This window comes from Pteropus alecto, unplaced genomic scaffold (assembly GCF_000325575.1).
Source record: "Pteropus alecto unplaced genomic scaffold, ASM32557v1 scaffold88, whole genome shotgun sequence".
NCBI classification, from domain to species: Eukaryota; Metazoa; Chordata; class Mammalia; order Chiroptera; family Pteropodidae; genus Pteropus; species Pteropus alecto.
The window spans coordinates 14,791,002-14,806,414 of record NW_006494611.1 but is presented as its reverse complement, the minus strand read 5'-3'; the positions used below and the strand labels follow the sequence as shown (position 1 = coordinate 14,806,414).

General features: G+C 33.8%; 1 protein-coding gene and 1 pseudogene across 1 annotated transcript in view; both read left to right on the top strand.

Annotated features, from left to right (window-relative positions):
• The window catches only part of MARCH5 (membrane associated ring-CH-type finger 5), a 49,740-nt gene that overhangs the window by 24,137 nt on the left and 10,190 nt on the right, over nucleotides 1–15,413 (top strand). Inside the window, 1 exon segment of the mRNA XM_025042270.1 lies at nucleotides 15,388–15,412. Within this exon segment, the coding sequence (XP_024898038.1) occupies nucleotides 15,388–15,412 (25 nt within the window).
• Nucleotides 6,801–6,919, top strand: LOC112474232 (annotated as a pseudogene).

The window sequence follows — 15,413 nt, the reverse complement described above, 5'->3', positions numbered from 1 at the left end:
TGGATGCTGAGTGTGCAGAGAACCGCTGGCTCTGGGCAGGTGCAGGCAGGGTAGCTCTTAATTCTTTTTTTAATGTCATTTATAGCTACAAATGTCTAAGGACTGCTTAGATTTTTTCTTTGAACTGTTGATTATTTAGGAGTGTGTCGTCTAATTTTCAAATATTTGTCAATTTCCCAAATGTCCTTTTGTTACTGATTTCTAATTTCATTCCATTGTAGTCAACGAACATACTTGGATTTTTGCCCTTTTAAATGTTTTAAGGTTTGTTTTATAGTCTAACATGGTTTATCCTGGTGAATGTTCCATGTGCACTTGAGAAGAACATATATTCTACTGTTACTGGGTGACAGCTATAAATATCTAGCTGGTTCATAGTATTTTTAAGTCTTCTATTTCCTTGTGGATCTTTTACCTATCCTTCATTGAAAGTGAGATATTGAAGTATCCAACTAGTGTTGAATTAATCTATTTCTCCAATTCTTTCCATTTTTGATTCATTTATTTTGGGCTCTGTTGTTAAGTGCATATTTGTTCCTAATTCTATCTTCCTGATGGATTGTCCCTTTTACCATTATACTTTCTTTGTTTCTGGTAACAATTTTTGTCTTAAAGTTGATTTTAACATTTATTAGTTTATGCATTCCCGCTCTCTTATGTCTTAATAAGTTAGTAGTAAATTCTTAGATTACTTTCAAGTTAAATATTACAGTTTTGTTATTTTTTTTATTGTTCTCAACTAAACATTAATTTAAACTTATATATAGAGTCACCCTCAAAAAGTGGTTGAAAATGTTAGGTGGAGTGTAAAGCTTAAAAAAGAATTCACTAGGGATGATAAGGGATGATTCTAGAAACTTTTCCTAGGGAATCTAGCAAATAAAATTAATAGTTGTTACAATTTTATTTTATTTTACAATATTGCTAATAATATTAACAGTAATGTCAATAGTGGTTATTTACTACAAAGGCCCCTACTCTTTGCCAGACACTATGTTGGTCACTTTACTTCTTTTATTTAAGTCTCTTAAAAGCATAGTAGATACTGTCCTTATTTTACAGATAAGGAAACCAGACTCAGCAGATTTATTTAATGGAAGCCCATGGGCTTCTACCAAAAAAATGAAGGAGCTAGTATCTTAAATTGCTGAATTTCTTGTTACTGTCACTCAGTGAGTCAGCTACCAGGCTACATGTGGATAAGAAGTGGTTTTATGTACCAAAGAGTGTAACTAGGAGCTTGCACTAACAAATGATCTATTCTCTTTTTTCTTTGTCTTGATATTTGCCCTGCTGGAAATGGAAAGGAATAACAAATACATGAAAGAAAAGATGCAGCAACTGCAATGTCTCATAGGCAGTATTTTAACTCTTTTAAATGTTTAGGTTTACTTGATATGTTTTCCCTCCATATAATACATTCACATGGACCAAAATTCAAACATACTGAATACAATAAAGTATTCAGTGAAAATTATTTTTACCATGTCTGCCAGCCATGATGCCAAGTAAGTTTCCTTACTTGGAAGCAACCATTGTTACAAGTCTCTGGTGATTCATTCCAGGATTCATCTCTCTTCCCCCTCCCCCTAGCCCTGTCCCTCCACACACACACACACACGCACGCACGCACACGCACACGCACACATACACCACCACCACCACCACCACCCCCCCTTCACCACCCCTCCAAACATTAGGGTAGAGTTAAAGGAACAAACAAAGGACCGGGAAATACCCAAGGGTCAGCAACTATGGGAAACCATTTTTATTTCTAGGCCTGAAAAAGTACAAAGGAAGGGAGCTGTTGACAGGACTTGATAAGAGCCATAGCAGAGAGTGAGAGGCTATTTAACAGGACCTGTGATTTTAGAGAGAAATGCAAACTGCCTACAGTAAAGGAGCCGGGAAAAAATTCCTTTAATACTTTTCCTACCCTCTGATTTTTTAGCCAATCCACCCATTGTTTGAACACATCAGAAACTAGAAGGCAAGATTGCCTGGGGGATGCTATTTGTTTGGTCAGCCTCCCAATGCACAAAGCAAAGTATAGAAAGATAAGGAATAAACCCAGAGAGGCAAACAGAATATTGAGCACAATCAATCAGGTTATATATCAATATATTCTAGACTAGTATACTATACATCCTGTCCTATGCTAGCTTTTTTTCTTAGCAATATATGGTAGATACTATTTTATATTAGTATATAAAGAGCTTTTTTTTTTTTTTTAACAGTTACATAGTATTCTGTGACATAGATTTATGGTTACTTATATAACCACTTTTCTGTTGATGGACATTTAGGCAGTTTCTAATCTTTTACTAGTACAAGCAGGCCTGTTATAAACAAATATGTAAGATAATTGCATCTTTACAAATTTATCTACATGATAAACGACTAGAGTGGAATTGCTGGGTCAGAGGGTATATGCATTTATCACATTAATAGATATCATCAAATTGGTTTTTGTAGAGATTATACCTATTTAATCTTCCCAACAGTGTATTGGAGTGCCTGCTTTTCCATTGCCTTTACTAACACGCTGCTGTTAATATACAGAACTAATTATATCTGCTGCCTTAATATTGATCAAAGCTCAGCAGAATGTTCACTTAGTTATTTTTCTTTTATTATGAACTGTTTCATTGGTTGAAAAAGAATATGTTGTATCTACATATGAAGAATAAAGACTAATAAACTATCACCCATTTACCTAACCCTCAATTTTAGAAATAAAATATTCTGAGTTCAACTTTTAAACATTAAGTAATGACTATTTTATCATAATAATGCTTTTATTTGGTCTTAAACTTGTATATAACATAGACAGACAGTATAGAATAGATATAAAATAGCTACACCAGCTTTTTTTTGAATCAACTTTTAAGATAGTTTTTGATTTACGGAAAGATTGCAAAGATACTACAGAGCATTCCCATATATTCCACATCCAGTTTCCTCCATTATTATCATCTTATATTTGTATGGTACATTTGTTATAATTAATGAACAAATATTGATACATTATTATTAACTGAAGCTCATACATTATTCAGATTTTTAAAATTTTTTACCTAATGTCTTTATTCTGTTTCAGGATCCTATCCAACATACTTATCCAGGATATATTTAGTCCTGTCTCCTGAGGCTCCTCTTGGCTTTAACAGTTTCTCAGACTTTCCTTGTTTTTGATGACTTTGACAGTTTTGAGGAGTACTGATTGGATGTTTTATAGAATGTCTGTCTATTGAGATTTGTCAGATATTTTTCCCATTATCTCTTGGGATCAGGAGTTTGGGGGAGCAAAACCAAAGTGAAGTACCATTTACCACATCATATCAGAGGTATCTACTGTCAGCATTACTTATCACTGGTGATACTGACCTTGATCATCTGGCTAAGGTAGTGTTTGTCAGGTTTATCCACTGTAAAATTACTCTTCCCTCCCTCCCCCCGCCTCCGCTTTTATACCAACTTTTTAGAAATGTTATTGTTGCATTTGTCTTATTCAGCTTTTCTCATCCTTTTTTCAGTTTTTCTGAGTTCTTTTTTTACATGCATTGTGATAATGATATAGTTGGGGGTTCACTATCAAATTTTTTTTGCATTCTATTTGTCCCACTTCCTGCCCTTTCTCCTCCTCCCCCACCTTTTCTTGCCCCTCTTTTGGATTGAAGAGTTTTTCCTCTGATACTGTATTTTCCCTTGTGCTAGTTTTTAAGTTTTATACTTTAACTGTCTGTCCTTGAAAAGTCTTAGCTTTTATCTCTTCAAATATTGCTTCTCCCCTACTCTCTCCATTCTCATCCTTTATAACTCTGATTAGAGTTATGGTAGATGTTTTAATTTTATCTTTCATGTCTCTTCACTTTTATGTTTTTCATCTTTTGGTGTCTCTGTGCTGCAGCATTATGATTTCTTTTTAAATGTTACCTAGTTCTCAAATTCTTTTTTCAGCAATGTCAATCTGCAATTTGGGTTTTTTTTCCTATAAGTTACAGTTGTTTCTTAAATGTGCCTGATCGTTTTTATAGTCTCTTGCTTCTTGTTCATTTATAAATTATCTTATATTTTATTACATATTTTTTGTGATCAGACTGGTAGTTTTATTATCTAAAGTCTTTTGTAGCCTAAATTTGTTGTTTTTCTTCTTGCTCTTATAATGCTTTATTTCTCTTGAGTGTGGGGATTGTGTTCATATTTGTTAGGCTGTGGCTATCCTGGAGGTGAAGGAACTACAGAAAGGATTTGCATGTGCTGTTGGTAGATGCCAAGGGATGCTGCCAATCTGGAATCACTTTAATCTCTGGGCTTGGGATTTCTCTTATAGCATAAACAGATTTCTAATCTGAAATCAGCATACCAGTTAACTGTGATTACAAATTCTTAGAGGAGACTGTCCTCCTCATCCTTCTTGACGATAAGACGGTTTTATTTGTTGCCTCACTTTGTTGTCATGTGGATTTTTTTTCCTAGCTTACCCTTTCATTCAGCGTTTATATAACCCTTTTGAGTGTCTCAGTGTCAGCTTTGTATGGATCCAAGACCTAATATGACTTGTAAAACCCAATATTTTAGCTTTTCCCCTTGTAATTTTTTCATTGAAGAAGAAAATCTTTTGTCATCATAAGATTTTTCTGAATTTTATTACACCGCAAGAATACTTAGGTAATATGTTGCTCTATGCCCTACATATCTTACAAACTGGTGATCAGATATCATTAGTGAGATTATGTATGATTTTTTAGCAATATTCTGTACATGGTTATGTGTACTTACTACATCACAACATGAGGCATATAATGTGTACTTGTCATTCTAAGAGAAGACATTATAATTGACACCTCAGAAATACAAAAGATGATAAAAGACTTCTATGAACAATTGTACACTAACAAATTGGACCACCTAAAGGTAAAGGATAAATTCCTGGAAACATAGAATCTACCAAGACTAAATCATGAAGAAATAGAAAATGTGAACAGACCAATAACAAATAAGGAGATCATAGAACTCCCAACAAAGAAAAGCCTAGGACCGGACAGTTTCACTGGTGAATTCTACCAAACTTTTAAGGAAGATTAAATGCCAGTTCTTCTCAAACTTCCAAAACAATTGAAGAGGAGAGAATACTGCTGAACTCATTTTACCAGGCCAGCATTACCCTCTTACCAAAGCCATATAAAGGATACAAGAACTCTACAAGCCAATATCCTTGATAAATATAAATACAGAAATTATCAACAAAATACTAGCAAACCAAATTCAGCAGCAAATTAAAAGGATCATAATCAGGTGGGATTTATCCCTGGGGTGCAAGGATGGTTTAACATCTGCAGGTCAACCACATTAATAGAATGAAAGATGAAAATTATATGATCATCTCAATAGATGCAGAAAAAGCAGCTCTTAACAAATTGGATATAGGAGGAACACTTCAACATACATGACAAACCCACGGTTAACATCACACTCAATGGTGAAAGGTTGAAAGCTTTCCCACAAAGGTCAAGAACAAGACTTAAGGTCATCTATTCTCACCACTCTTACTCAACATAATACTGAAGTTCTAGCCAGAGCAATGGGGCACGAAAAAGATATAAAAGGCATCCAAATCAGAAAGAAGTAAAATTACTTTTGTTTACAGATGATATGATCTTATGTATAGAAAATCCTAAAGACTCACCAAAAAACTGTTAGAAGTAACCAAATCAGTAAATTTAAGACCTGAAACTGTAAAACTTCTAAAAGAAAAAACAGGAAAATCTCTTTGACATTGATCTTATTAACGATTTTTTTGGGTATACACCAGAAGTGCAAGCAACAAAAGCAAAAATAAACAAGTGGGACTACATAAAACTGCAAAGCTTCTACATAACAAAAGAAACATTCAGCAAAATGAAAAGGCAACCTATGGAATAGGAGGAAATATTTGGAAACCATCTGTGGAACTCTGATAACTCAATAGTAAAAAAACCCAATTCGATTAAAAATGAGCAAAGGATTTAAATAGACATTTTTCCAGAGAAGACATACAGATGGCCAGTCGATACATGAAAAGATGCTCAACGTCACTGATCGTCAGGAAAATGCAAATCAAAGCCACATTGAGATATCATACATGTTAGAATGGCTGTTATTAAAAAGACAAGCAACAACAAGTGTTGGCAAGGCTGTGGATAAAAGGGAACACTTGTGTAATGTTTGTGGGAATATAAATTGGTACAGTTACAATGGGAAATAATATAGAGAGTCCTCAAAAAAATTAGAAATAGAACTATAATATGATCTAGCAATTCCACTTCTGGGTAAATATCCAAAAACAAAAACAATGGAATCACTCACTGTCTCTAAGAGAAACTTGTACCCACATGTTCACTACAGCATCATTTGCAATAGCCAAGACTTGGAAACAACCTAAGTGTGCAGCAAACGGGTGAATAGGTAAAGAAAATATGATACACACACATTGGAAAATCATTACTTTTAAAATATTATTGCTAAAAATAAGAAATCCTGCCTTTTGCAACAACATGCGTGGATCTTAAGGGCATTATGCTAAGTGAAATAAGTCACAGAAAGACAGTGTGTTCTCACACATATATGGAATCTAAAATAGCCAAACTCATAGAAATAGAATGGTAATTGGCAGGAATTGGGGGTTGGGGGTATTGGGAGACATTGGTCAAAGGGTACAAACTTCCATCTAAAAAATGAATACGTTCTGGGGATCTAATATACAGTATGGTGGCTATAATTAACAGTACTGTATCATATACATGAAAATTAAGAGAATAGTCTACAGCCATGCCACCCTGAACATGCCCAATCCTGTCTGATCTCGGAAGCTAAGCAGGGTTGGGCCTAGTTAGTACTTGGATGGGAGACCACCTAGGAAGACTGGGTGCTGTAGGGCATTAAAAAAAAAAAAAAAAAATAGATCTTAAGTGTTATCACCACAAAAATGGTAATACTGTAAGAGGATTGAGGTGTTAACCTTATTGTGGTCATCATTTCTCAATATATGTGTATGTCAAATCATCACATTATACACCTTAAACTTACATGTTATTTTCGATAATATCAATAAAATTTGGAAAAAAATGTGTAGTTGTCTAAGGTAAGACTGACCAACGGATACAGATGTTATCAGCCCGAAGTATCCAGTACAGTTCCCTATCAGTTTTCAGCTATTGGTTTTAGCAGAGATTGATTATTTTCATTCATTGCCTCTAGATCTATTATTAAGTGGTACAGAAGAATTACATTGCAGTTCTTTCTTTCTGCATTAGCTTAGAATATTCATGTTAAGATGAACCAAGAAGGGATTTCTGAGTGAAGGGTGAATTACACATATACTTTTGCTGGATATTGCCATATTCCCCTTCATAGATACTATACCTTTGTATATCCACTTGCAATAGATGAGTGTGCCTGTTTGCTCACAGCTTTGCCAATAGAATGTTTACAAACTAAAATTTTAGCTGTTAGGTATGAAAAGATATAGTTTTAATTTACATTTCTTAATGAGTGAGGTGGCTAAACTATTGTAAAGCAAGTAAGTGCTGTAGATTGAAAAGGGGTACTATAAGTATTAAATATATTTTTCCCAAAATAAAAAACATGGCTTCAATTTTATGGGAATTTTACATTTTTAAGCTGTTAGTTACTCTCTAAGAATAGTCTACATTGTTTTCCTCTAACCACATGGCCCTCTATTACTTATAGGAATTCAACCTGTTACTTTCTGACTGCTATCATAAATATATTGACTTATTTCACTATTTAAAAACTAGTATAGACTTAAGAATTCAAGTGCTTTCTTCATATTAATAAGGGTTTCTAGTAATATGTACACTGAGCCATCAGAAGAATTTATTTTTACTTGACTTTATATCTAAGTTCCTATAGATGATCAAAATAAATTTATAAAGCAAAATCCTATTTCATAGTGATTCAGTCTTTGAATACCCTTCTGTTATCATTTTGTAGATAGACATCTCATTAGGTCGTCTTCAGCCTTCATTTATATACCCTCTTATGGGGCAAATGACTAGGATACCTTCAAAGTAAGGTTTTCATGTGCTTATTGCTGGATCACTTCTGGTCTTATTCACTAAGATTAAAAGTAGATTAATTTTAAGAAGTATCTTCAACAATGTGAGGCTTTCTGGGTACACACTATGTATAAATACAGACAGCTGAATTATAGGTCCAAAACATAATTGCAGAATCTTTTTTTAGAAAGGTAATTACTAATTCTAGATCTAAATTCTATACGTCTGTTTTCCTTTTCTCTTCATTCCCAGAATTTCTCAGAAAATTCCATGAATTTTCCTCCTCCTTGTCCGAAACCTTTTAAGCAAAAAGGATTACCTGAGAATTTCCTAAAACAGTCGTGTTTTTATATCAGAGATTTATACTATAAATTTTTCCTCAAACATATGTCTTGGATTTTATCTCCTATCCCAGAGTTCTATTGTGCTTAACTTATGTCATTTTTGGAAGCATAGTTGACATTGTGCTGTATTAAGAGCTTCATGTGCTTTGTTAATTTCTTGCAAAATGAGGTAGATATCTTCATTGAACAGATGCAGAAATTGAGAGCCAGAGACACCAATTAGTCCAAATTCACACAGCAGACCCTGCCTAATCCTTACCCATCTTGTTGTGTTGCCTTCTAAGGAGCCTAATAAGAGCTTCTCATATACGGGGGAAAAGAAAACAAAACACTGATGTCAGGTTGACTTTACTCGGGGTTATGGTTAACTGAATTTTATAACCCTTTGTTATTCTCTAAAAATAGTATTTCTTGTTAATAAAAGTAATTATAGTCTCAGTGGAAAATCTGAAAAATATAGGTGTGTTTTAAGAAAATGTATAACAAATTCCTTAGCTTGTATGTACTGTTCATAATTAATATTGCCATCTTTTTATGTATTGATAATTGATGGTAGTGCTTTTTTCATCATATCTTAAATAAATTTTTCAGCTTTTTATTTTGAAATTCAAAGAATGTAATACCTTAGGCATGGTTTTCTCCAAAAGGCAGACAAATAAAACATTGTCTTTTCTCTAAGTTTTAATGTTTCTTGATACCTTCCTAACTTTCTTTTATGTTAAGCTACTCTAAACTGATACTGCTTTCCCTCTTATTGCTTTGGATACAGAATCGCATGAGTTCTATTCTGGTTTACTCTAATTTTTAATAATCTAAGATTAGTTTTCCTTAAAATCTTTTTCATTTTAGCATGTCTCACCAGAAACTTACTGCCTACTTAGTATGTCATGTTCTTCAAGGATCTGGTCAAAGTTTCTATCAGATAATCCCCATCTTACTAGTATACCAGCTTTTAAAAAATATATAAACTCTTTGAAAAAAGGCTTTTGGTTCCGTTAAAAGGTCTTTTAACATTCCCCCTTTTCAGATCATAGACTTCAAGTCTAGGTTAAGATTAACTTCAGTTAATTAGTAAATACATACAATTTAAAAAAATCTTTGTATCCTTATAATCTCTATAATCTTTATTTAAAATTTCATTAACATATATCTGTATAGTTTGTACCATATTATCATACATTTGTTGACTTTGTCTTAAGATTTCTCAGTTGTTTAATATATATTTGTCCCTAATTAGCTTGTAGGCTCCATGGAGGCAGAGGCTAGTGTTTTAAATTTTATTTACTTTTGTTTCAATGCATAGTAAAATGTAATGTGTACAATAGGTGCTTAATAAGTACTTAGTAGTTGACCTTATAACCCACAAATATTCTTTGGGCTATTCTGTTCTTAGGGTAAATATAAGTTTTCCATTAGCACAAACTATGTAATCATAAAGAACTACTATGATGATCTTTAGTTACTATTCATACTAATACTCTTTGTATATACACATGAAGGAATGGTATTCATCTGCTCTCACTCTGGATCTTTTATTCTTCAAGGTTATTTCTTTGTTTTGAGGTGTTTTTAGTCAATTATTATTAGTTTGGTTATCTAAAAAACATATCCAAGAACATATCCTCCTCTGCTTACAATCTATTGACTTATTAAGCAGTGTAACTTACAGCCTGAGTTTGCAGGATGTTCTTACATAAAAATGGTAAAATCTCAACCTACAAGTAGAGCAAAGATGAAACTTACATAAGCTTGTCTGAGGCTTAGACCTAGCCTCCAAAGTCTAGTGTTACAGTGTTGAATGCAAGAGAAAGAATTAAAACTCTTTGCTATCCCATCAGGATTCCCACATACTTTTAACTCTTAATTGAGTCGGTTGTTAAATTATTTCATATCATCAATAAAATCCACATTTGTTGACTTGGGACCATATTAATATTTTTTAAAGTCCTTTTTAACAACAGATTGAGTCAAATATTTGCCACAGAGTACTGCAGCTAGATTCTGTGCCATTATATTCTGGTGCTGTGTGGAACAGGCCAAAATGCCCCAGTGTACTGCCAAGTACCATGTGCTGAGATAGCTGTGGCCTAGAGAGTCCCTGAGAATGATGCCAGTCGTCATCAAAAAGCATTTTTTAAGCACCTATCTGTACATGGTTTTATCCTAGGCACTGTACAAAACGAATTAAACAGACATGGCCCCTGCCCCCTGGGAGTTTTCAATCTAAGATGATGCTGAAATGGACAGACATAAAGGATATTGAGACAACCGAACAAACATTGAACAAGAACATAAAGTACTAACATTATGCACAAGCAAAGGGGTAAGTGCATTTTGTGGGATAGTATGTAAAGGAACCCTCTTGAGATATGAACAGGGTGGGGTAAAGCAATTAATTAACCTCTATCAGGTTAGGTTAATTTTCATTGGGAAGTTGGATTTTCATACAGACTTAACCAAAGTAGAGACAAGACATTCCAGAAATAGAGTGCAAAAAAAGAAGACTTGGAGCAAGAAGTTTAGAACTATATTGTTGGACTTTTGGTGGCCCCCAAAACTTGCAATTTTAGATGGTGCTGAATCTGAAAGTAGGGTTGATGTTTTGGCTTAGCAAGTTGGTATCTGAGTTGGGTCTAGGTTAAAACTAGTTCAGGAGAAAGCAAAAAGCAAACCCCAAAACTGGAAACTTGAGTAGCTTCTGCAAGCAGTCTTATTTGCTTGTTAAATCTCCTTTACAAACCATTGGCAGCTTATCGGAAACCTTGGAATTCATGGGAGCTATTACCTTCTCAAGTTTTCTTATAAAGTACATATGTATACTCACTTGTGTTTTGTGTTAGAAACTATAGCATTCGTAACATAAAAATTATTTTTTAGGAACTGATCAGGAGTGTTTCTGAGGATACCTTTCTATTCTTGAGAAAGGTTTTAGGAATTCTGGATATTATTGTAAGCAGTGCTAGCAGATGTTGAACGATAAGTATTACCTGCCCTTCATTTATCTTCAAGACATTCCTTTAACACCATACATATATATAGGCTTGAATTTAAATCACAGCTGCAGCAAATCTACATTCGCAGTGTCTGCCAGAAAAAACAAATTACTTCTTTTTCAGTAGACATGAACTTAGGAGTTTCCCTGATAGTTCTCAGCTCACTGTTTGATGTCATTCAAATCTGAAATGTGAAAATTTGAATTTACCCAAAATATTAGTGTGTGGTTATTCCCTTTACAAAAACTTCTTTTTGTACAAAAGGATTCACAGTAGAATTCCTTTTCATTGCAAGCTTCCTTAGTGTCCTTTAAATTATTGGATTTACCAGGGGGAAGCAGGGAGGGGGCGGAAAGTTAAAAAGTAAAACGTTAAAAATTAAAAAAATAAAAAAGGGAAAAATGAAGATGTCAAATAAATAAATTATTAGATTTACAAAACATACAAAGCTTATTCAGTTGCCACCTATTGTATAAATACAGTACTGTTGAAAACAAGTGGTGAAGCCCATTGAGGCATTAAAAATTCAATAATACCTTTTTAAAATACTGAAACCTTTTATGCCCTTATATTTTTAAGGTGTAAAGTGCATTTCTTCATACTTCCTCCCCATTAGAATTAAGGTTTTCAAGGGCTAGAGTCTTGTGCTTCCTCACTTCTCATAACTCTTCGTGCTGTTATCTGACAATGAGAAGAAGTAGTAACTGTTGCTGTTTTTCTTCGGTGACCCCCAAATCATGAGATAGAAAGCAGCATATGATAAGCTTCCTAATAGGAGGGGTATGACTTAGGGACTGTCATTCAGAGGACTTCAGTGGTTGTTCTTATTCACCAGATAGCCTGCCTAGATCATCTTTAGCTCTCAGAAATACCTCCCCTGGGTGGGCAATTTATTATTCTAATGGTGTGTTTACCCCTAGACATTTAACCTTTTAATTATTAAGCTGATCTTGGACTATTCTATCTGGAAGAGACTTGAGAGGTTTAGGCAAAATAAACTTAAGCCAAAAACCTAGACAGAATTTTGTCAGAAAAACTGGAATTAGGGACCATAAAATGTAACCAGTGTCTTTATTTAATCCAACACATATTTTGCATATAACCCAAGGGATGAGTAGAAAATTTCCAAAATGAAGAGTGAAAATTTGTTTGATTTTGCTTGTACAAAAAGAATTCACACCCAGTGATTCAGGAAGAAAATTGAAAACTGAGTTCATTGTGTTACAACCTTCTGAGATCTTTAAAAGAAAGACAATTCAAACATCTCTAGATGGTCTATGTTCATGATAGGTAAAAGTAATAGTGATTACTTTTTTAGGAATTATGTTTTTATCCAACTTTATTAGGAATTAAATTGCTTTACTCCATCAGTAGATAGTTCCAAGTACCCTGTTGAAAGAGGAGGGGAAGAAGGTACATTAGAAGCATGTAAAATACCTTCTTTCCTTGTAAATTCTGATTCTGATGGGGTAAGAAATAGTCATAACTTGGCTTCTATGCAGAATAATGAAAAAGGAAGACCTAGAGATTTTCTCTTTGAAGCTTGTGTTCTAGTTCAGGAGTCAGCAAACTTTTTCTGTAAAAAACTAGATAGTAAATATTTAGGCTTTGCATGTGGCCATACTCCAATAAAAGTTTATTTACAAACACAGGCAGCCAGTTGGATTTGGCCCATGGGCCATATTTCTCAGCCTCTATTCTAGTAGGTAGAAACAGAATAAGCAAATTAGAATGTGTTAGGTAATATGTGCTTTGGGAAAAAGAAAAGTAGAGCAGAGTAATCAAATAGGGGGTATGGTGAGGTAGAAGTTGGCAGGTGGGGTGGAGGGCTTACTGAGATCAAGAAGAAGAAGAACCAGCAAAGGAGACCAAAAGGTTAATGGCTTGTGAGATGGAAAGAAAGTTAAGAGATGGTGATGTCCTGGAAATGCAATAAAGAACCATATAGTAGGTAGAAGAAGGGGACATCTGTGTCAGATGGTGCTGATGGGCCAAGTAAGAGGAATGTTGAAGTTAGACCATTGTATTTAGTTATGTGTAGGTTGTTAGTGACCTTCATAATTAGTTTTGATGGAGTAGGGTCAAGAGAGAATTGAAGGAGAAAGTGAAAACGGGTAAGTCTTTTGAGGAATTTTGTTGTAAAGGGAGCAAAGAAGTGGAGCAGTGGGGGAAGAAGTATCAAGTGAAGAGTTTAAGATAGAAGAAATAATGACATGCTTGTTTAATAGAAATCATCCAGAAAAAAGTAGGGGGAAATGATTTGGGAAAGTAGGAGAGAATTGTTGGAGCTGTGGCTTTGAGTTGGAGAGGGTATGGAATCTGGTGTATAAGTGAAGGGATTGACTTCAGATAGGTGTGATGTTGGTACATGGATATACGTGCTATAGAGAATCTGTAGTTCTCCTCATGTGGCTTCAATTTTCTGATTAAAGAATTAACAATATGAAAGTTGGAAGTATCTAATTTTTAGTACCAGCATTTGAAAATCTTTGATGACTTCACTAAAATGACTTTTATTGTGCCTTCTGAGGGAGTTATAAACTTAACCAAGCAAATTTGTATATTTTAAGGATTAAACCCTACATTATGAGATTAAATAATGATGCATGTAATGCTTGTGGCACAGCGCCTGGTATATGTAGACATTTAAGAAATGCTAACTATCCTTAGGGGATATAGAATCAGTATGCACTGAACTGGCTTACTTTATCTCTTTGGTCCCAAAAGGTACCTTGTCGTTGTTTTGTTTTGTTTTGTTTTGTTTTGTTTTGTTTTAATGGTATGTAAGTTAGACTTTGACAATAGTAAGTAAATATGCTACATTTAAATGATAGGTCCTTTGCTGTCTTTCCTAATGCTCTTTCTACTTCACAGTGTGTTCTCTGTACAGTGACTAGTGATATATATTACTGGCTCCATTGATCAGGGCAAGTATTGATCAGAGGCTCTGTAATGAATACTTATTCTTGTATGTTTATTTTATCATCATACTACTATGTTAATTTCTTTGTACAGTGAAAATAAACTCTTTTTGTGTATAGCATCCTCCTATAGATTGTAAGCCCCCCAGGAGGTAGGTAATAACTCTTACACATTTCTATGAAAATGTCTCAAGTTATAAGGTTATTTGTAGAGGGTATTCAACAAATATTACCAAATCAAGTTTTCATATTTCTTTGGTTAAACTTAGATATTCATTCAATTCTTTAGGTCTTGCTCTAATTTAGACCCAAGACCCTTGTACTATTCTGGAAATTTTTGGAGCTAAATTATATTGGGTTTAATAGTAGTTATTAGAATACCTCCAAATATAGCTGTTCCAAATAAATTCCAGAGGGTATAAATTCTAGATATAGTAGCCAGATATCACCCTTAAGCACATAGTAAGAAAAGATTAACAGCATAACATACATCTGTTAGACTGCCATAAAAACTGGTGTTGTCATCATTAAAAGAAATTTGAGAATAATACTCAACTAAACATAGCATATTGAAAATCAACATAAAATAAATTGACTTTGTTAACTACAAGAAAATAGCCTTATACCTTCACACAATGTACCAAGGAAGTATTGAGTGAAGTCAAAGAAATGATATTCTCACCAGGTACTAGAGAATCTAATTGTAGCCAGGAACTGTTTGGGAAGAGCAAACTGAAAGAGCCATTTCATTCTATTATAGCCAGTGTGATTAAGAGAAGTGAAAGAACTATTACCTTTATAAGAAGCAACTGTGTGTGAGGCTTTAATCTTAAGGTTTAATGATAAAGAATTTGATATCTTCTAGAATTTAAGAAGTAAAACTTAGCATGCAAATGACTGAGAAATTCTAAATCTATTCAAATCTAGGTTCCTATTATATTTATCCGTTATTTCTAAAGTGTCAGAATATCTAACTTCATAAAAATATTTTAGATCTATGGAAAATATTGAACAAGTGATTTTTAAAAATCTGTCTTGTATTGAAACTTTACTGTTTTCTCTATTATAGGTCCAGTTGTGTACGTCTTGGATCTT